This window comes from Aedes albopictus, chromosome 3, assembly GCF_035046485.1.
Source record: "Aedes albopictus strain Foshan chromosome 3, AalbF5, whole genome shotgun sequence".
NCBI lineage: Eukaryota > Metazoa > Arthropoda > Insecta > Diptera > Culicidae > Aedes > Aedes albopictus.
This window is the reverse complement of record NC_085138.1, coordinates 449,406,043-449,428,665: the sequence shown is the minus strand read 5'-3', so window position 1 is coordinate 449,428,665 and position 22,623 is coordinate 449,406,043. Positions and strand designations below refer to the sequence as shown.

The following is a 22,623-nucleotide window of genomic DNA, read 5'->3' as shown; positions in this document are numbered from 1 at the left end:
GCACTTTTGTGTGAGGAAAAATTTGCTCTAGTGTTCGTGTGTTGAAATGTCACTTATCTCTATGGTGCCTCATCAAAAGTATGAGTCGCACTAATGGAAAACATTTGTTTACCCCCATTGCAAAAATCCACACGGAGAAAAATGGATATACATTTTAGCATAATATATAATATATTTTTCTCATTTTAACGTTTTAAACTTTAATCTGCATAAAAAATATGCATTACATTAATATATAGTATGCACTCCAATGCGTTTCTGATATTTATTTATTTCCATGAATATAGCAACACTTAAGTTATTCTTGGGACTTGAAAACAATTTAGCTCGTCAACCGCCATTGCTAGGAATTGGCTAGGAAGTGAAAATTATCATCTACAATCATTAATAACTTCTGCTACACAACAAGTTACTCGAAAGAAAGCAGTTTATTTCCTGCCTTCGGTTCACCGGAATCCATGGAGCATCACCGACCACGATTTCCATTCACAGTAAGTAAATCTTGCCAACTTTTCCGAATAGACTTAGGATATTAAAATTGTAATACTTTCTCAACAGATTTTTTTGTCATCGAAAAGATGTAGACACCCAGTTGATCCAGAGAATCCCACGGCAAGCCCCACGAAGAACGTACAGGCGGAAGCTTGGGCGGAACATTATTAAACGGTGGTGAGATGACAACGATCAAGTTTGCCTCGGTTCCGGATGTTGCTGGGTTTTACTCGCCTGCATATAACCAGTGATTTTTTATGCTGTTATGTATTTATGTTGACTGTATTTTAAGATAGAGGAGATAATAAATTAGTTTTTTTCTTTTTTCTGCATCCGCCAAACTTGTTGTGTTGTGCTTTTAATTTTAATTTCGGTAAAAAAAATAAAATCAAATATGCATTGTACAACGAATATAATCGATATATGCATTCCAATGCATAAACGTCTCTTAGATACGAATTATTAAATCACAAATATGCATTCCAAAGGGTGGGCAGATCAAATATGGTTTTAGTAAATATTTTATGCATTTTAGCATTTTTGTATCTTACCGTGCATGTCCCGGACACATAGAAGGAATGAAGATTTTTTTCCCAGTGTATAATCCTAAACACTTCGATGTTAATAATAAGAATACCAAGAAATAAAGCAATGAGTGAAATCACGAGTCAACTCATGCATGATTTTTTCGGCGGTGAGTTTGGCGAGTCAAGAATCGCGCGTGAAACAACTCAACCATGAGATTTGAGAATTTGAGTTTTTACCAACACTGATTGAGTGATCAGGTTCACTCCACTGATCAACCACACCCCAGTTTACGGTAAACTTAAAAATGATTTTAAACATTTTTGTTGTATGCGCTATTCCTCGTTGCCACTAGCTACTCAGCGACATTCATTTTTTGACAATCAAGTTGATTTTTATATGCAAAAGGCTACTTGACGACAATATATTTATTTGGAGTACACAGCTCAAATTTTCTCGAACACGAAACTAGAGAACTGGTAGAATACAAATAGCCGGTAAATAAACCCACAATAAAAAAGTCACGAACTTTCATCGATTTTATCAATAATGATCAATTCGTCTCTTTTGTTTGGTTCATTGGCACTCTAGTCGTTTTTACCCAATTTATTTTATTCATAGGGTAGAATGATCACCGATTTTGCGCAACCACAATTTACCGTGTATGTTTTGCTTTTACTGTCGTCGCTCGGCGGAGCTCTCGTTTTTTCCAGTGATAAATAATGGTAAAATAAACTGCTAAAATGAACAGTCGTCGGTGTAAAAGATCCGGAAGTCCGGAAAATGTGCTCGTGTCCTTTGTGGAGGTGAAGGAAGAACCGGATGAGCAGGCATATGAATGCAGTGCATCGATGCAAGCTGGAGATGCAAGGAGGAGCTCAAGAGTTGTAAACAAGTATGTATGGATCATTCAAAAATTACATTGTGAGATGTCGCATATGATGTTGGGAAAGTTAGACTGATGCGGATTAGAAACATTCATATTATCTCTCAGGCGGCGGTGCTAAAAAAATAGCCTCAGAAGACGGTGCCTACAAAACACCGTTACACTAATTTTTAGAAACATCATATCTTCTTCGTTTTAAACCCAAATGTAAAATTTTTTATATTGCCGAAAACCTTGGGGCCTCAGCTTTCATAATAATTTATCAAACATAGTCGTAGCGAGGAAAAACGATAAAAAGGGGTTTTTCAAAGAGGGGCACCTCCTTAAAAACACCGTTACACTAATTCAAATGCTTATATCTTTGCTGTTGATCCATATAATTACAATCTTCTTCCATCATTGGAAACCGCCAACACTCACCTTGCTAGAAAAAATATCGAACATAGTCGTAGCAAGGATAAGGGCAAATGGGGGGCACCCCATTTATGTGTTCGCCAAACATATAAAAAAATATATCAGCCCCGTTTTGCAAGCAAATCATGATTTTCTTTCACGGTCAGAATCTTCAGGTGAGGTACTTCCAAGAAAAAATGCAAATCATGGGCGAAGCTAGGAAAAACAGTAATAAGGGGCAATTCTTTCAAAATCGTCCAAAAATTTCAAAAAATCATAACTTGACCATAAAGTAACAAATAATAAATTTTCTTGCGCCAATTAGAAGCTTAGAATCGTGCATTATCGAGAAAAATATCACACATAGGCGTAGCCAGTGATATGGGCTCGCAAGGGGCAGAGCAATTGAGTACTCAAATCAGTACATATAATCAATATTCTATACTAAATTCTCAGTCATCAAAACTAAATTTATTCTTTCTTTTTTACCACTGTAAGCCACCAGAACCCACCTTGAAAGGATTAGGCATAGTCGTAGTAAGGAAATAATAAAGGGGGGAGAGGGAGAAAGGTGACTTTAAATATTTTTCAAAAGTTGCCGCTTTGCAGGTAAATAATGTCTTTCTTCCACGATAAGCATCTTGAGACGATGAACTTTATAAGAAAAATAATACAATACATAGGCGGAGCTAGGGAAATAGTAATGATGGGCAGCATCTAGAAAAATACACATAACATGCACTATTTATTTTTCTATTACCAAATGATCTTCTGAAAATTGGATGGGAAGCTAGTTTTAGGTGTTCCCTAAACCTTCTCATTTCTTTCACAAATCTTAATGCCCATTTTCGTGTTCAACTGCGTACTGCGATCCAAGAGAAGCGGTTTCTTAGGAAATACAGGCAATGAATTTCCTATGCATCAAGATAGGCCCATATATTCCTACTGAACTGCAAATAGCCTTTTGGTAAAAAAAACATTAAAATAACACAAAAAATAGACGAAGTTTAGAAACTAGTAATAAGAAGCAACCACTTCAATCATTTACTCCTACGGAAGACATAAAGAATGGAAAAAGAAGTTCAAAATTAAAAAAAAGGACTCTTAAAAATATCTTTAAAACTCTTCCAGCATTTCCTACTATGATTTCTGTTGAAACACCTTCTATGAAATCTCCTGAAGTTCTAGGAATTCCTCCACAAATTTCTTCAAGAACTGTTTGTGGGATCATTCAATGCAATATTCCATGGATTTTTCCAGAAGTTCCTCCAGTGATTTCTCCAGGAACATTTTCAGAGATTTTATCCAGAAAACTCAGCTGTGATCCGTCAAGCAATTGCTTGCAACTGTGGTTCTACCAGCAATTCCTTCTAGGACTCCTCCAGAAATTCTTACTGTAATACCTCCAGGAGTTCTCCAAAAGTTTTCTCGTGGGATTTCTTCAGGATTTTTTTCTAGGATTAAGCATGGCAATATTCCGGACATTCTTATAGAAGTTCCTCCGATGAATTGTCTAGAAATTCCTTCAGAGATTTTATCCAGTTATTTATCATGGTATTTCTCCAGGAGCTCCCCGTGGCCTTCCTCCAGAAATTCCAGCATGGATTCCTCACATACTATTCCTGTGATTCTTCCAATTATTCTAGCTTAGACTCCTCCAGAATTCCTAACTGTGGTTCTTCAGAAATTCTGCTAGGGGTTCCTCTAGAGCTTTCTTGTTGTGATCCTTCCGGGCAATCTTCCTGGAATTCTACTAAAAATTGCTTCGGTTGTTCTGCCAGGGATTTCTTCAAGGACTCATCCAGGAAATCGTCCAGAGATTTTATCCAAGAATTCCTTCAGTTATTCTAACTACCGTACCTCTAAGAATGATTTTAGTGATTGCTTTAGGCATTTATCCTGGCATTCTTGCTGGATTTTTCCCGGAAAATCTTCCTGAGATTTTTCAGAAACTTCTCCTGTGATTCCACCAGGGCCTTGGGTCTGCTCTGTGGATTCCTTCAGAATACCTCTACCAGTTCTTTCAGGGACTTCTCGAGATATTTCTGCAGGTATTTCTTCAAGAAATTTTTCTTTTGATTTTCCAGACATTCTCGATCTTTAGAAATTTCAGAATGGTTTCCTCCAGTAATCTCTAGGATTTCTGTTGAAATTTCTACAATGGTACACTCCTGAATCCTTCTAAGATTTCCTACAGTGATTTTACCTAAGATTCTTCCAGAAGTTCATCCGGTGATTCCTCCAGAAATTTTTATCCAAGAGGTTTTATCTAAAGATTTTCCATTAAATTTCTCATGGTATTCCTCCAGGAACTCCTCTTAGCCTTTCTCAAGCAATTCCAGCTGGATTTCACAAGCAATTTCTGCTGTGTTTCTTCCAGCAATTCTTCCCATGACTCATCCAGAAATTCTAACTATAATACCTCGCGGCATTATTCTAGGGATTCTCCTAAGAATTTCTCCTGGGATTTATCCCAAAAATCTATTGCTGGGATGATTTAACGCTAATTGCGTTACGCAATCATTATAGGATTCTGAAATCTCTAGAAGAAGTATTTCGGGAGATAATAAGTCTCTGAAATCCCATCCGAAATGGCTGGAGGTGTTCTGGAGAAATCCATAGAGGAGTCCCTGAAGGAATCGTTGGAGAATTTTTTGGAGGAATTGCAGGAAGATTGCTCGAAATAATCCAGCAAGAATCCTAGCATTCTATGCCAGGATGGGAATTACATACACCAGTATAGTGTATTTCGAAAGCCGATGTATGAACTTGTATGAACTATGAAGTGTCGCATGACAGCATTGAATCATTTTCAAAACATGGTCCTCGAAACATGATTCCGGAAAATCGGTAAACGGATTCCAAAATACCCAAATATGTTCATATGCTACAAGCTTCAAAATCATGAAGCCTTGTTTATTCATCTTCGAAAAATATACCGCGGAACCGACGGTACCAATTTTCGTGAAATCCGCATATTGATTCCAAAATGGACAAATTATTTCGAATATCAGAAAAATCGCTCGGAATGATATATCAAAAAAAATCAAGAAATTTGAGGTGTCGTATGAGGCACTGAATTATATTCAAAAATTGACCCCGGAAGCGGTTCTTCGAAACATCCGTAAACCTGGTTCCAAGGCACTTAAGTGACCGGGATGAAATTTTAGACATATTTTTCTATCATTCTAGTTCAATTACGTCTGGGGCCGTCCATACACCAAGTGGACAGAAAAATCATGGTTTTTGACTCCCTCCCCCTCCCCGTGGACAAGAGTGAACTTTACATTGACCCCTACCCCCCTCCTCCAATGTCCACGTGGACAAAACTAAAAAAATCCCTTTTTTGATTTTTTTGAAAATGATTTTTTTCTTAACCCTCTAATACCCAACCCCGCCTTTAGACGGGGTATAGTTTGAGCATTTTTGTAATTTTTGCTTCGTGGAAAATTAAAATTTTTATATTTTTGGCTGATATTTAGGACTGTTTTGTATATCTCAAAATGGGTTTTGGTGTATTTTAAAGTGTGTTTACATTTTTCAAAAATCATTAAAAAATTGATGTTTTAGTCACCTTTTAGAAGTCATTGTTTATTTTGTATTGAATCGCTACAATTATCATATTTCAAATTTTTCCCAAATCATTCTACCCTAGTTTAATAGTTTAAGGGAATCGAATACACTCTAAAATTATTTTCCTTACAATTACACGGAAAATAAAAATTTCTATGAAAAAAAATTTAAATAAAAATATGTCAACAATAATCATAATATCTCAAAATGTTTTCATCTCGAAAAATCCGTACCCCAAATAGGCTTCCAGGAAAAATATAAAAGTGTGGGGATGTTCAAAAATAAAAATTAGAAAAATCAAAAACTGAAATTCACGAAATCGAGAAATATAAAAGATTCATCTTCCAAAACATGTTTAAATCGATTTTAGGTGACGAAAAATGATATTTAGCTCAAAATCAAAAATTTGGGTATTAGAGGGTTAAGCAATGTTTTATTTATAGTTTATAACTTAATGAATTATTCTGTAGTTTTCGCAATAGATACAAATATTTTTTTTTTTATTAAATAATTGCAAAGGGAAACACCCTTTGAGTTACTTCTTTTAAAGTCTTCTAAAAGAAGTACAACATTATTTTTAATTGCACGGAATGTTTTTCTTTCCATGATTGTCATAATTTGTTGAGAAAATTTCTCCAAAAGGTCTTCCCATTGTGAAATCCTCCAGAAATTCCGCCGGATATTCTTTCAGATGCTTTACTGGGAATTCATAGTGAAATTTTTTAGGGTATTCCTCAAAGAGTTTCACCTAGAATTCCTCTAGAAGTTTCATTAGTGATTTCTTTAGATACCCCACTAGGATTTCCTCTTAGGATTTCGCTGGGGGTTCTACGGGGAATTTTTTCAAAAGTTTTTCCGGAAGTTGCTTCGGGATTTTTCTTTGATAGGGAATTCCTGTAATAGTTTCACCGGGAATTCCTTTACGAGATACTATTGGGATCACTGGGTACACACTAAGAAAAAATTACCGACTTCGGTAATGTTTTACCGAAATCTCAACCGTTAAGTTCGGTAAAGCTTGCAACTTCTACCGATCTTCATAAGTTTGACAGATAAACGATAACATTTGACCGAAATTTGGTATTTTTTTACAGAATTTCGGTAAAAATCCATTACCGAACGCTCAGCGGTTGAGATTTCGGTAGAACTACCGAACGCGATTAGCTGTGTTCTTCTGTATTTTTTTCTGGCAAATCTTCCTGAAGCATCCCAGGGAATTCTGTCAGGAGTTTCTCTCGGAAGTTCTCCAAAAGTACCTTCGTAAATTCTTCTTAATTTTTTGCTCTGATTTTTCTGGAAGATCCTCCGCAAAATCTTCAAAAGTTCCTTCGAAAATTCCTGAGGGAACTTTTGTGGAAGTTTCTTCAGAAAATCTTTCGAATATTTTCCGGGACATTTTTTTAGGTATTCTTCTAAAAGAGAAATTTTTTGGAAGTTCTTAGGAGAACTCTACCAGTGTCATCGATCTTGTCGTAGAGTCAGATGTCAGTCCTATATCTTTGTTCTTCGGTAACAGACGGGAAGAAGGCAACTCTCATTCTAGGACTGTAACAACTACGAATTTGTGCGACTCGCTTGATGCTAATACTAGCTAATGCTTATGGTAAGTTCCCATGAATATTTTTCTGAAATCCATTAAAATTATCTCCTGGAATTTCATCTTGTAACTCCTGACTTTTTTTTTTAATTCCTCAGGATATTTTCCAAAAGTTGCTCCGGGAGATGCTTCGGAAATTTTTTCGAACATTACTTGTTATTATTATTTGTTTCGTTAATGTATCTTTGTTTCCTTATTTTTATATCAATGTTGTCCACGTGGACATTTGACAGACCCCCACCCCCGTCTCCGTGGACAAGCGTGGACTTTTCTCGAACCCCCTCCTCCTCCAAGATGTCCACGTGATATATGGATGGCCCCTCTGAAACTAAACTTTTCTCATATCGAAATTCACTTTTCCCAATATGGACAATTCCAATGACCCATTTTTATTCCGGAATAACTCCGGAACCTAGTGTTCAATTTTTTACGAATTCGTTCACGAGTTTCTTTGATGAGTGCTTTCAGGAATCCTTGTAAAACTACTGCAGGAATTTATAATAGAATTCTTGCAGACGTTATTTCAGGAGCTCATCTTGGTTTCTCAAAATACCCACTTAAATTTCTCCAATGAATTTAGGGATTTTTGATCATTTTTTGCAGGGAATCTCAAAAAAAGCTCCAGATATTCTCATGGGAATTCTTCTAAGGACTGTATCGGAAATTAACTATAAACGTTCACAATTGCCTGAAAAATAATCTGTTCAAAATCAACCTAACTTTATTTTTGGAGATACTATTTAAATCTCTTAAATAAAGAATGGCAGTTCTGATTTTCAAAAAATAATCATTTTACTTGGACTTTTATCTCAAAGATTGCACATATGTTTTTAAAATTTTGGACACCTCCTAAAAATTTAAAATTGCGAAAACTGTGGGAAAATATTCAATTTTTTCACTTATTTATGCGCAAATATATTCTTTTCCAGAATGCCCATGATATAGGAAAATTATTTTAATCAAGAAAAATTCCCTCCGCAGTTTAGGGCAATTCTTAAAATTGAAAAATAGGCCTTTTTTCGAGGAACTCATTTTTTAAGCGTCTTCAAAGAACGATTACGAAAATAAAAAATACATGAAGTTGTACATTTGCATTTTTTTCGATTGGGTATGTATTTAAATCTATTGAAGAGGTTGTTTTACCAGAGAACGGAATTTTATAACCTCAGAAGATATTTAAAACAGAGCGTCTAAGTTCGACCAAAAAGAAGGTGTTTTTTTGGGATTGATCATATTCTTAATGTTGGAGGTTTTTCTATCCAAAATAAGATTTTTTAAAGTCGGTATTGAGTTATATGTTGTGTGTACATAACTGCTAGAAGTAATCATTATTTTCCAGAATTTACCCCGTACTTTATTTTTTTCGCTACAAATTATTGAAACGTTTAAAAAAATAAAAAAAAAATGCAGTTTGTGCAGATTGATATTTTGTGTGCTATACTCATAGAACCATATTTTCAATAATACTAAACATTTTCCATATTTCTTCAAGCTGTTCTAAACTTAACTATATTGTGAAGATTTCATAGAAAAACCGGAATAAAAATACCAACCGTGCTTCGAGATAGAGCATTTTGAATGTTTATAGTTAACTAGCTGTCCCGGCAAACGTCGTACTGCCTGCCTACTGTGTTTTTTGACACACCGCTCCGTAGGGACGTCCCCCGCAATGTCATCTGTATGGGAGCCCCCCGTTCCAGAGACCGGAGAGGTCTCACACCAAGCTAAGAACCTTCCCAGGCCTCAACAATGCCCACATACAAAATTTCACACCGATCGGTCCAGTAGTTTTTGAATCCATAACGGTCAGACAGACAGACAGACAGAAATTCATTTTTATATATATAGAAGATAGAAGAAGATATATATAGATTGATTTTCGATACAGTCCTTAAGGATTCTTTCGGGAGTCTCCCCCCTTTATTATTTCCTTACTACGACTATGCCTAATCCTTTCAAGGCGGGTTCTGGTGGCTTACAGTAGTAAAAAAGAAAGAATAAATTTAGATTTGATGACTGAGAATTAAGTATAGAATATTGATTATATGTACTGATTTGAGTACTCAATTGTTCTGCCCCTTGCGAGCCCCACTGGCTACGCCTATGTGTGATATTTTTCTCGATAATGCAAGATTCTAAGAAATCCTCTTGGCATATATTCAAGGAACTTCTTTAAGCATTCCTCCAGCCATTTCGGATGGGATTTCAGAGACTTATTATCTCCCGAAATACTTCTTCTAGAGATTTCAGAATCTTATAATGATTGCGTAACGCAATTTGCGTTAAATCAACCCAGCAATAGATTTTTGGGATAAATCCCAGGAGAAATTCTTAGGAGAATCCCTAGAATAATGCCGCGAGGTATTATAGTAAGAATTTCTGGATGAGTCATGGGAAGAATTGCTGGAAGACACACAGCAGAAATTGCTAGTGAAATCCAGCTGGAATTGCTTGAGAAAGGCCAAGAGGAGTTCCTGGAGGAATACCATGAGAAATTTATGGGAAAATCTTTAGATAAAACCTCTTGGATAAAAATTTCTGGAGGAATCACCGGATGAACTTCTGGAAGAATCTTAGGTAAAATCACTGTAGGAAATCTTAGAAGGATTCTGGAGTGTACCATTGTAGAAATTTCAACAGAAATCCTAGAGATTACTGGAGGAAACCATTCTGAAATTTCTAAAGATCGAGAATGTCTGGAAAATCAAAAGAAAAATTTCTTGAAGAAATACCTGCAGAAATATCTCGAGAAGTCCCTGAAAGAACTGGTAGAGGTATTCTGAAGGAATCCACAGAGCAGACCCAAGGCCCTGGTGGAATCACAGGAGAAGTTTCTGAAAAATCTCAGGAAGATTTTCCGGGAAAAATCCAGCAAGAATGCCAGGATAAATGCCTAAACCCTAAAGCAATCACTAAAATCATTCTTAGAGGTACGGTAGTTAGAATAACTGAAGGAATTCTTGGATAAAATCTCTGGACGATTTCCTGGATGAGTCCTTGAAGAAATCCCTGGCAGAACAACCGAAGCAATTTTTAGTAGAATTCCAGGAAGATTGCCCGGAAGGATCACAACAAGAAAGCTCTAGAGGAACCCCTAGCAGAATTTCTGAAGAACCACAGTTAGAGGAGTCTAAGCTAGAATAATTGGAAGAATCACAGGAATAGTATGTGAGGAATCCATGCTGGAATTTCTGGAGGAAGGCCACGGGGAGCTCCTGGAGAAATACCATGATAAATAACTGGATAAAATCTCTGAAGGAATTTCTAGACAATTCATCGGAGGAACTTCTATAAGAATGTCCGGAATATTGCCATGCTTAATCCTAGAAAAAAATCCTGAAGAAATCCCACGAGAAAACTTTTGGAGATTTCCTGGAGGTATTACAGTAAGAATTTCTGAAGGAGTGAAGGAATTGCTGGTAGAACCACAGTTGCAAGCAATTGCTTGACGGATCACAGCTGAGTTTTCTGGATAAAATCTCTGAAGTGGTTCCTGGAGAAATCCCTGGAGGAACTTCTGAAAAAATCCATGGAATATTGCATTGAATGATCCCACAAACAGTTCTTGAAGAAATTTGTGGAGGAATTCCTAGAACTTCAGGAGATTTCATAGAAGGTGTTTCAACAGAAATCATAGTAGGAAATGCTGGAAGAGTTTTAAAGATTTTTTTAAGAGTCCTTTTTTTTAAATTTGGAACTTCTTTTTCCATTCTTTATGTCTTCCGTAGGAGTAAATGATTGAAGTGGTTGCTTCTTATTACTAGTTTCTAAACTTCGTCTATTTTTTGTGTTATTTTAATGTTTTTTTTACCAAAAGGCTATTTGCAGTTCAGTAGGAATATATGGGCCTATCTTGATGCATAGGAAATTCATTGCCTGTATTTCCTAAGAAACCGCTTCTCTTGGATCGCAGTACGCAGTTGAACACGAAAATGGGCATTAAGATTTGTGAAAGAAATGAGAAGGTTTAGGGAACACCTAAAACTAGCTTCCCATCCAATTTTCAGAAGATCATTTGGTAATAGAAAAATAAATAGTGCATGTTATGTGTATTTTTCTAGATGCTGCCCATCATTACTATTTCCCTAGCTCCGCCTATGTATTGTATTATTTTTCTTATAAAGTTCATCGTCTCAAGATGCTTATCGTGGAAGAAAGACAATATTTACCTGCAAAGCGGCAACTTTTGAAAAATATTTAAAGTCACCTTTCTCCCTCTCCCCCCTTTATTATTTCCTTACTACGACTATGCCTAATCCTTTCAAGGTGGGTTCTGGTGGCTTACAGTGGTAAAAAAGAAAGAATAAATTTAGTTTTGATGACTGAGAATTTAGTATAGAATATTGATTATATGTACTGATTTGAGTACTCAATTGCTCTGCCCCTTGCGAGCCCATATCACTGGCTACGCCTATGTGTGATATTTTTCTCGACAATGCAAGATTCTAAGCTTCTAATTGGCGCAAGAAAATTTATTATTTGTTACTTTATGGTCAAGTTATGATTTTTTGAAATTTTTGGACGATTTTGAAAGAATTGCCCCTTATTACTGTTTTTCCTAGCTTCGCCCATGATTTGCATTTTTTCTTGGAAGTACCTCACCTGAAGATTCTGACCGTGAAAAAAAATCATGATTTGCTTGCAAAACGGGGCTAATATTATTTTTTTTATGTGTGGCGAACACATAAATGGGGTGCCCCCCATTTGCCCTTATCCTTGCTACGACTATGTTCGATATTTTTTCTAGCAAGGTGAGTGTTGGCGGTTTCCAATGATGGAAGAAGATTGTAATTATATGGATCAACAGCAAAGATATAAGCATTTGAATTAGTGTAACGGTGTTTTTAAGGAGGTGCCCCTCTTTGAAGAGCCCCTTTTTATCATTTTTCCTCGCTACGACTATGTATGATAATTTATTATGATAGCTGAGGCCCCAAGGTTTTCGGCAATATAAAAATTTTTACATTTGGGTTTAAAACGAAGAAGGTATGATGCATCGAAAATTAGTGTAACGCTAATTTTCAGCACCGTCGCCTGAGAGTTATTTTGTTTTTCATTAGGCTCTTTATTTAATATTAAACACTACAGAAAAATCCGTTGTTGGGTGTTGTATAATATCTCAAAAGTAAATAATTATTATGTTACCGTTTCTATTCATATTTATTAGCAAACCCTTTCGTTGCGATTTTTTTTGAAATTTGATTCCTTGACCCGATAAAAAGTGTAAACTAACTGGTTATCGTTTTCAATAAAAATTACAATTACCATTACAAAAAAAAAAATAAATAAAATAATATACATCATCACGTCTTGCAGGTGTGCTGGTGATTTGCAGGCCAAAATGCCAGAAAATAAGGAGACCAAGACTCACTACAGACGCAGTCGTGCCACTCAAGTAAACTCGGAAGACATTGATATGATCAACGTGAAGAAATTCGATGCATTGAACACCAACGCCGAGAATAAACCGATCAGAGCCATTGGAACCGAGTCGGTCATTCCCCAGTGTCGCTTTTGCTTACGAAGGGTTTCCCGGGAAAATTTAAAAATCATACTCAGGAAACACAGCACAAAGGCGCTGGCTGCGTTTCAGATTCGAGTATTCCACCATGATGCGTACCCGTTAGCCTGTGTGAATTGTTTGAATATGATAGACATCATCTTTGATTATAAATCAGCAGTTACAAAGGCACGAAAATTACTTCTTAATAAAAGAATGTACTTGGAAAATAACGGGTGGGATGATTCAGTCAACATAGAAAGTTTCAATCAATGTAAATCAGCTATTGAGCAACATCGGATGCAAATCGAAGCGATTTATGATGAGCACATGGTGAGAGATGAAAGAAGAAATACGCAGATACTGGAACCGAAAATGGAGTTGAGCATCGAAGATAGTGCAGCACCTGATATTCGAAATGAAACGATTCATGCTCAAAATGCATCTACAGCTAATTTAGTACATGATGAATCCGCTGCGGTCGAATTAGTTTTGGAATCTGATATTGGTGACGTGGAAAGTGTTTTGAAGACTGTCGTTGAAGATGTTTCTGTGGATAGTGGCAATATAATAAATGCTGGTGACGGCTTTGAACTTCCTGCTGACAATTCTGAAGCCACTCCACCAAACATCGAGTCATTAGAGAATGAGAATGGTGTACCATCACGCAGAAGAAGAAAAGTAAAAGAAAAGAAAGTTTACTATTCGTCAGAATCTGAACAGAACATCGAAGATGATGATTACAATCCAGGCGATGCGAATTCATCTGACAATGATGACGATGACTTGGATTACATTCCAGTTTCGTTGGCTTTGGAATTGAAAGAAATTGTAAAATCGGAATCTGAGGTGGAGGTACCGGTAGTATCTGAACCTACGAAGAGAAAATACAAGAAAAGGAGTGACGTACCACGAAAGCCCAGAGCTAAAGAGCAGTACCCTAGGAAGCCTCGTAAACCAAGAGAATCAGCGTTGAACAGGCCGCCTGACTACAAACCACCGTCCATTCAACCTGTATTGTGTGACTTGTGTGGAGAATCAGTTCGTCCTGAAACCATTGAAGGCCACAGAAATCGCCATCTAGGTATAACAAACGATCATCTACCATCAACTAGAAAATTTCATTGTGCTTATTGTCTTTTTCAGGAATTAAACCGTACAACTGCCCCGTCGAGGGTTGCGATTGGACATTCCACGGTCGAGCCAATTTGTCCAACCACTTGCGGCGAATGCATCCTGAAAAGGGAGTGCAATCCCTAAAGTGCGACATTTGTGGCAAGTTCATACGAGGCAAACCGGGTATTCTGAACGAGCACAAAAAGCTCCATTTCCTGAAAGAGAAAAGCTATGTCTGTCCAGTGTGTGGAAAAGGATTTACTTTGAATAGATATCTGAGACAGCATTCGGTAATACATACAGGGTTGTTCCCGTACGAGTGTGGCTATTGCGGTAAAAAGTGAGTAACAATCAGTGTATGTACTAAGTATCTAAAAATCGTTTTTACTTAACAATCTTTTCCTTCTGTTCAGGTTCAACAATAAATGGAGTATGAAGACTCATGAGAAAAATATGCACGAGAAGAAAAATCAAATACCAACCAGCTACGATTCAGCAATGGAAACAGAACAAGCTGGACAAGCATATATGGAATGAAACTTTTCATTATATGAGCTGTAACTGTCTATATAACCGGAATTTTATTTTATTTGCCTTACAAATCCCCCAGAATCAGTGAATCAAAATTCAACCATCGCGCAACAATAACGACAATGTCGCAACCTGAATTTGTTGTGACATTCTACCCAATGCGACGTACGTTTGTCCCAACTTGAGCAGTGATTTGATTTGATGTTGCATGAAGAAGAAGAAGAACGATGGTGTTTTGAAAAAATCCTATCCCTACATCACAGGGGAAGATTTTAAAATGCCTCTATAAAATCTAAAACAAAATCTAATTAAAAACGGTTTGATGTACGGTGTTAGACTTTGGACGGACTACATATTGAACGTCTAAATTTAAATTTAACATTTTTTTCTTGATAAGGTACTTAATTTGTAGTCCTTTCAAAGTCTAACACCGTACATCAAACCGTTTTTAATTAGATTTTGTTTTAGATTTTAGAGAGGCATTTTAAAAACTTCTGTGTCGTAGGAATAGGATTTTTTCAAAACACCATCGTTTTTCTTCTTCTTCTTCATGCAACATCAAATCACCAATAGGACAAAGATCGTGCACCACGAGTTTAGAGATTTTTTAAGATTGCATTGTGATTTTCGAGCGGTAACTTCGAATCGGTAAACACTGCAACGCTGCTGAAGATGTATTATCAAAAAGTTTCGATTTTGGTTTGGTAATAATTGATTATTCACAAGTTGAAAAGTACGCAACAAATTCAGGCTCCGTTTTGTCTGCAACAAAAATTTTCGAGATCATGTCATTATCTGTTACCAGTTGGGATAAAGAGTACCGTCAGTGTACCAGTAGCCGCTCGTGTTCCAATAGCCGCTCACCGTCTTGAAAATGATGTTTATTGGCATAAATATGTATGATTGTCTTCATCCGCGTATAATTTGGCATGCATATTTTGAATATCCGTAGAAAAAAGATTGTATTTATGCAGGGAACTTTGTTTTCTACTCTCGTGAGCGGCTATTGGAACACGAGCGGCTACTGGTACACTGAGGGTAATCACCGCGTCTTCTTTGGTGCTTGTTTTGTGCCTCTTTTGTCTGAGAATTTTCTTCACTGCCCAGAATGATCAGGTATCTGATGTTGACTTCGATTGACGGCGTGCGACATACACATAGAGTGCGAAGAGTACTATTTGTCTGAACGACAAGACAAGTATCAAATACTGTACTTCTAGCTTTATGTCATTTTCGTTTTTGCGGTGGTGCTACACCGGTGTAGCACTTTTGCACCGAAAATGTTCGTTTTTGATTTTCGTGCTACACCGGTGCAGCACTTTTTCTGCACCGCGCATGATAGTGTAGCACTCAAAAAATCGGGAGTGTAGCTTGCAAAGTTGTCAATATTTTGGTGTTTATGCACGCACACCAATGCAACTGCACCGAAAATGTTCGTTTATTCAGCAAAAAGTGTAGCACGAAGCGGTGTAGCATCGCCGCATAAACGAAAACGACATTAGTGTTTCATTAACACTGAAGTTTTTTTTACGCGGTCCGTCCTAAAAAAACGCGTTATTTCAAAAACCGTCGTAAAAAAACCGCGTTATTTCAAAAACCGTCGTAAAAAAATCCGCGTTTTTTTAAAAACATGCGTAAAATAGTCAGGACCACATCGAACGTGACTTGACTTTTTTTACGACGTTTTTTTAAATAACGCGGTTTTTTACGCGGGACCATGCCATATACTAATTTATTAGTATTAGTCTGCCGTGAATCGCATATCAGTCCCATCTTTGCTGGATTTCCTATGCATATGGGACAGATATGCGATTCACGGCAGTAGTGTAATGTTTACCATTAATGGTATGGTGCGTTCTAGTTTTGGGTCATCATAGGATACTGCAAGATGACGTCACGAAGCCGTGCACTGACAGTTCAGCGGGCTTGTTTACATGGATTTAGTCTCTGGCGGAGATCCGGCAAAACTGTATTTCAATACAATTTTAGTAAAACGGTTTCTACTGACTAGGCTGACCATCCGTCCCGTATTTAACGGAACAACAAAATTTTCAAACGCTCGTCTCTGGAGCATAGTTAACGTTTTTAACTTAACCCTCGTCGTGCATTGGGGTCATTATGACCCCTAATCGTGCACTAGGTCAGCGAGGTGAGCGCAAGCTAATGCACGAAGAGGGTTAATTATTCGTTCTTTCTAGCTGAAATAGCATTATTTACATCATGCAGTTCTGTTTTTGGACATTGATTTTCTTTTTGTTTAGTTTCCGGAATGTGTCCCGTATTTAAACGGAACAAATCTGGTCAGCCTACTACTGACACGAATGCACTCTTACGCCGTTTTAGTTTTTGCGGTGGTGCTACACCGGTGTGGCACTTTTGCATTGAAAATGTTCGTTTTTGATTTTCGTGCTACACCGGTGCAGCACTTTTTCTGCACCGCGCATGATAGTGTAGCACTCAAAAAATCGGGAGTGTAGCTTGCAAAGTTGTCAATATTTTGGTGTTTATGCACGCACACCAATGCAACTGCACCGAAAATGTTCGTTTATTCAGCAAAAAGTGTAGCACGAAGCGGTGTAGCATCGCCACATAAACGAAAACGACATTAGTGTAAAATGTCATTATTATTATTATTGTTATTGTTTATTTTAACTTCAAATTTTGAAAGAGGGAAAAACCCCTTTGAGTGATTTCAACATTACAAAAACGAAATCTTTCTCAAAGAGGCACAAAACCTCTTTTATCTTTTCAAATAACATTACAATAATAACTTAAAATTAAAGGCTCACACGGCAGTAGCCATAGCAGAGCCGCAATCTTGAAGGAGGACAGCATGCCACATCGTGATACGAATCTTCAGATATCCAGAAATCCCTGTGGGGGAGAGGGTAGGGGTCAGGGATTCACCAAAAACGAATCTTCAAGGCTGAAAATAAATTATACCAAAAAAAGGGAAACAGTATCAAACGAAATATGCAATCTCATTTATAAATTTGAATAAAAGTTTTAATATGGTTTCATTTTTTGAACCCAAAATATCCCGTATAGATACAGGAATTGGAAAACCTGCTGCAATAATGCTGCCCCTAGGTTCTAACCATAACATCAGGTCCGCTCTACACCCTATATTTGTAAATATAAATCGTTTTGGTTCATATTCCTTCTCTTCGTCTTCTTCGCATTTCAATCTAAAAATCTTTGGAAAACTCAATACACATTCTGTAATAACACAAAGAGAGGATCGATGAAGAGAACTCGAAAATGTCAGTTAGGCCCAAATGAAAAATCAGTGTCGATTTATATATGCACATGTGAGCAACCCTAGTCCGTCTGAACAGAGCCCGAAGCAGATCGCCCATTACTATCCAGCTGTCAAATAAAAGCGTCATCCGCTCCGCGTCCGCAGCCGCACCGCATCAGTCAAGCTGCGTTTTTCCTTTCGTTCATGCGAATTAATAAACGGCTCGGGTCGACGTTGAATAAGTGCATTTTCTTGTGAAAATTACAAATTGGCTAACTTTATCCCAATATTGTCGGGGATTCGTATTTTTCCAATGGTGGTGAAGTGAATTTAGTGCAAAGTGATAGTTTTACAATAAAAGAAAGTGGAAGTTTTAAAAGAAATATCCAGTGGCATACCGTTGGGCAGTGTTATGCAACAACTTGTGTTGGCAGCAAGCGATCGAGCGCCAGATGCAAGGTCAGTACAGTTTTACCTCAGAATGTGCGTTTTATAATGGCACGAAAGTTAGGGGCGGACTTCTCCAAGCTTTGGGCTTCTCATAATTTTTATTTTAACCATTTTTTTTCGAGGTTACTTTTTGGGTTCGCGGAGTAAAATTTCAGCTCGACCTATTTTGTCTAGTTTTATATTTTGCACCAGTCTGGCATCATCTATTTCCTATATTTTTTTTTTTCATCGAGCTTAGCTTGCCCTAGAGTGACTGGAAGGGAGAGTGCGTCAATGTCAAAATTGGAACAGCGTTTCAAACGAGCTGGAGCCCTGCCAAAATTGGAACATGACGCCACTCTCCCTTCCAGTCACTCTACAGCTTGCCCTACATATCAGAGCGCCTTTGAGCTATTAAGAGTGCAACGTCATCAGCCAGTTCAAATTCATTTAGGTGCTCAATAGAATTGGCTTCCACAGCAACCCTCGATTTGGTTCACGATCAATCGCTCCTACATCCTTGCCCCACTTCAGCGATGTCCCGGATGCAGAGCTTCCCATATATTATGTTCGTGATTGAGACAGTCGTACACACTAAGATTCAGATGTTCCAGCTCAGTACTTTTTTCACTGAATTCAGTAATTTTTCCATCTTTTTTACTGAGTTTTCAACAGCAGATTTATCTCGGTACACTCGGTAATCGTATTTACCGTTCACCAGTAACGATATTTACCGTGCTTCAGTAGCTTTTGACAGTTTCTTAGCTGAGCTCGGTAACTCATGTACAGAATATCCGCAAAATAAACAACCGAGTTAAATCTGCTGTTGAGAACTCAGTAAAAAGATGGGAAAAAATACCGAGCTGATCTTAGTGTGATAACACCGATTTTTCGTAATTCATGAACATTTGGTAGAGAGACTCTTGGTAATCATTGATTTGTTCCAAGATGAAAACTATATTCTGGCGCCTGTTAATTTAAAAATCGTCTTTTTGCTTTGGCATTCTAAAAAATGTCCCAGCGAAAAATAACGTAAATATTCTAATGATAATATGTAGGAAATTTGACCGTTTGATGTGGAGCCAAAAAGGAATACGATAAGTGTATTGGGTTAATTTATAGTTCTCCTTATAGTCACATTCCTGACAACGTGATTCTAAATGCACATAACAGTAGCTAAGGCAGTAGCTGTCCTATTAGGCACAGGGGTCGCATCGCAGCACCGTGTACTTTTGGTGAGTACATACCGGTATTTCGGTATGAGATGGGCTGAGCTACAGTAACGGTCGCAATAAGCGGGTCGTTACAACAGTTTCTGTAGTTACTGAAAAAATGAGAGAGATTCACAGAAACTCAAATATTATATTTACAAAAATATGTAGGGTGGAGCGGGGCAAGATGGGTCACCTAAGGATGGATCACCATAACTTTGTAAATACAAATCGTATTGGTTTGTATTCGTCCGCTACTCTTTATTATGTTGAGCAGAGGTGGACACAACCTACGCAGCACAACGGGTCTCCGAAGCGGAACGCGGAACCGGGATTTCGGGAAGAAATAAAACGCTCAAATTTCGCTACTGTACACTTTAATCACGTCTTGACTGGTTAGCTATGCTAAAAGTCGATAAAAAGTTTATTAAATACAAAATATGATGTTAAACAAGCAGTTTTAAAAAGTGATCGATTTTGCGCCGTGAAAAAAGTGCGGGGCAAGATGGGTCACCTTTTAAGTAATTCACATTTTCTCAAAGAAAAACGTCAAAATATAATATTTGTTCCGCATTCATATATGCTCCATATCCATACTAAGTAAACAAGAGTTATTAGTAAACATTTTATAAATTTATTTGGAATATAAAAAACTTTACAATTTGAGTGGTCCTAAGGCGACTTGAAAATCGATGTTTTCACTAAAAAATTATCATAATTTTATATTATAACTTTGAGTGTTCATTCCGCTTGATTGAAGTCATTTATGAGATAGTTTTGTAATAAAACATAAAAAACTTTTGAATGCTTCAAAAATTCGTTCAAAATTGAAGGTGACCCATCTTGCCCCGCGGCCGTTTATATGGAGATTATATGGAATGTATCGCATAAGAAAAATGGCTAAAAACCATTTTATTTTTTATTTCCAATGAGAGTGAATAATTTTTCAATCAATGCCCCAAACTTTTGTATATTCGTGCTGGTCATCTAACAAAATTATTAGCATACCCGCATAGTGAAATACAGTTTGTGTTAATCTCCACACAGTATGTCTTCTTTATCTGTTACTGTTACTGTACCTTGAACAGGTGCTTTACTGTTAAAACTATGAAACTCGAAACATTCAATAATAAAAAACGGTCTATGTAACGCATACCAAGCTGTAACAATATGTTATATTGTGCAGAAGTTGTCGAATAATTTAGTGATGAAAACTCAGGAGACATGGTGGCAATATAGAATGACCATTTCTCAAACGGTTTGCAATTTTATTTGTGAAACACACTTACACATGCGCGTTTCACTATATGTCACTTAAGTTCAACAGTTTGCCAAATAGTAGCTTTGGTATCTGTACCGGTCGAACTTTGTAGTTTGCACTTAGTAGAAAAAAAAAACAAAAGCTTTAGTCCACGAGCGGAGTGAACAACAATCTGAAAATTTGCCTCGGAAAACATTTTCAAGCACTCGGAGCGGTCTGGCTGAAACAAGGGTAAGTTTTGCATGACTTGTAAATTTGTTTTTTGTGCTATATCTAATCGGATGCACATTGTTTTGCAGGATTACGGAACTTGAAGTCAGCGGTAGAAACCTGATCCGGCCAGACTGTGCGACTGCGAGGCGTCTCGCTAACGGGTGTAATGAAGGATTCGGCCTGCGGCGGGCGGAAATTGGATGCGTTCCTTGCGATGAAAAATCCGCTGTCACCACAGTAATCGCCAGTTAACCAGTCAATCGCCGTAGATATTAACAAGCCCAGCGTTGATTTTTTTTTGAATAAAAAATTCGATGAAATCATAACCGCTAATTTTTAACGGTTCAAATATAGCAGAACCGTATATCATAAGCTTAAAATACCATGAAAGACCAAACATCAATAATAACCAATACAGTGCTCGTTTTTCTTCTAGATTTATTGTTAAACTGTTCTCTCACCATTTGTTGTGCAGTGATTTGTTCGAAAAACTGGATAATATATTGACAGTATTATTTACTGTATTGCGAAAAATTTGTTCGGGAAAACGAGCGATTTTTTATGGTAACCTATCTTAACCGCCTATTCCACATACTGTAAATTGGCGGATTACCGTTTGCCAAACAGGCAAATCTGTACATGGAATGGTTAGCTTACTGTTATCTCTGACAGTCTGAGAAATGGTGAAATGACAATTGCTTATGATCATATACAGTATGAGAAACAATGCATTTACAGTTTGTGATTATGCGGGTAATCAAAACATGAGTAATGCGCCAGAAAATGGCACTGACCCATCTTGCCCCGCGACCCATCTTGCCCCGCCCCACCCTATACGCGTTGTTTTTGTTATTCTAGAGAGTACGCTATATTTAATGGCGCTTTTTGACCTAACTTACAACTCATATTCATCATCTTACTAGGCAAACCCGTATGTCCTGTAATGTTTTCTCCAAACATTGTACGTTTGTCTATCCTGTTCATATCTAACATCTACAGTCGACTCTCCACATGTCGATGTTCTACAGGGGATAGACAAAATGATCGGGACAGGCAAAATTTTCACTTTTCAAAAAATGTTTAACTAGCTGTAACTTTTCGAAACGTGCATCAAATATTCTCAAATTTTCACTGCAAGTTGATCAACTAAAGCATTGTCCAGTTAGAATCCGGACGCAGATAATCACTTATATCTCAGAGGTGGAATAACAAACAGAAATAGTGAAACCCTCAAAACAAAGATAATTTACTGTAGTTTCATGGAAAAATATCATTAAAATTATTTAATTTAATTTTTAATACATTTTCTCATTTTTTCCGCGATTACTTCCTAAAAAATCTGCACAATGGTAGTAAATTTTAACATCAACCCCTTCGGCGGATTTGTTTAACAATCAGGTCATCTCTGTAGTGTCCTGAGACCCTCTACCAATCTGATTAGGATTCCAAAGAAACATTGCCAAATATTTCTCTTCTTGCGAAATTAAGGGCTATTCAGTGAATTCCAAAGAAGCGAAATTTGAGTGTTTTTTCGTTTATAAATACTATCCAACAGTGATGACAGCACTACACATCTCAGGCTGTCGTGATAGCTCACCAAATTAGCTCAAACCTCTACAGATCCCTTGTGGGCATTTTTGAAAAGCAGGACGCGA

At 37.2% G+C, this 22,623-nt stretch overlaps 1 protein-coding gene across 1 annotated transcript; it reads left to right on the top strand.

The window, feature by feature from the left end:
• Positions 1 to 1,653: 1,653 nt before the first annotated feature.
• On the top strand, positions 1,654 to 14,655 carry LOC109407529 (zinc finger Y-chromosomal protein 2). The gene is made up of 4 exons (XM_019680595.3): positions 1,654 to 1,912; positions 12,783 to 14,050; positions 14,113 to 14,422; positions 14,496 to 14,655. Exons 1-4 carry the CDS (start codon positions 1,761 to 1,763, stop codon positions 14,617 to 14,619), a joined length of 1,854 nt encoding a protein of 617 aa, XP_019536140.2. The 5' UTR covers positions 1,654 to 1,760; the 3' UTR covers positions 14,620 to 14,655.
• Positions 14,656 to 22,623: the final 7,968 nt, after the last annotated feature.

Coding starts and splice junctions, on each gene's coding strand:
- LOC109407529 (XM_019680595.3), top strand. CDS start 1,761: ATGAACAGTCGTCGGTGTAAAAGATCCGGAAGTCCGGAAAATGTGCTC. Junction 1,913..12,782: donor AGCTCAAGAGTTGTAAACAA/GTATGTATGGAT, acceptor CACGTCTTGCAG/GTGTGCTGGTGATTTGCAGG. Junction 14,423..14,495: donor TGTGGCTATTGCGGTAAAAA/GTGAGTAACAAT, acceptor CCTTCTGTTCAG/GTTCAACAATAAATGGAGTA.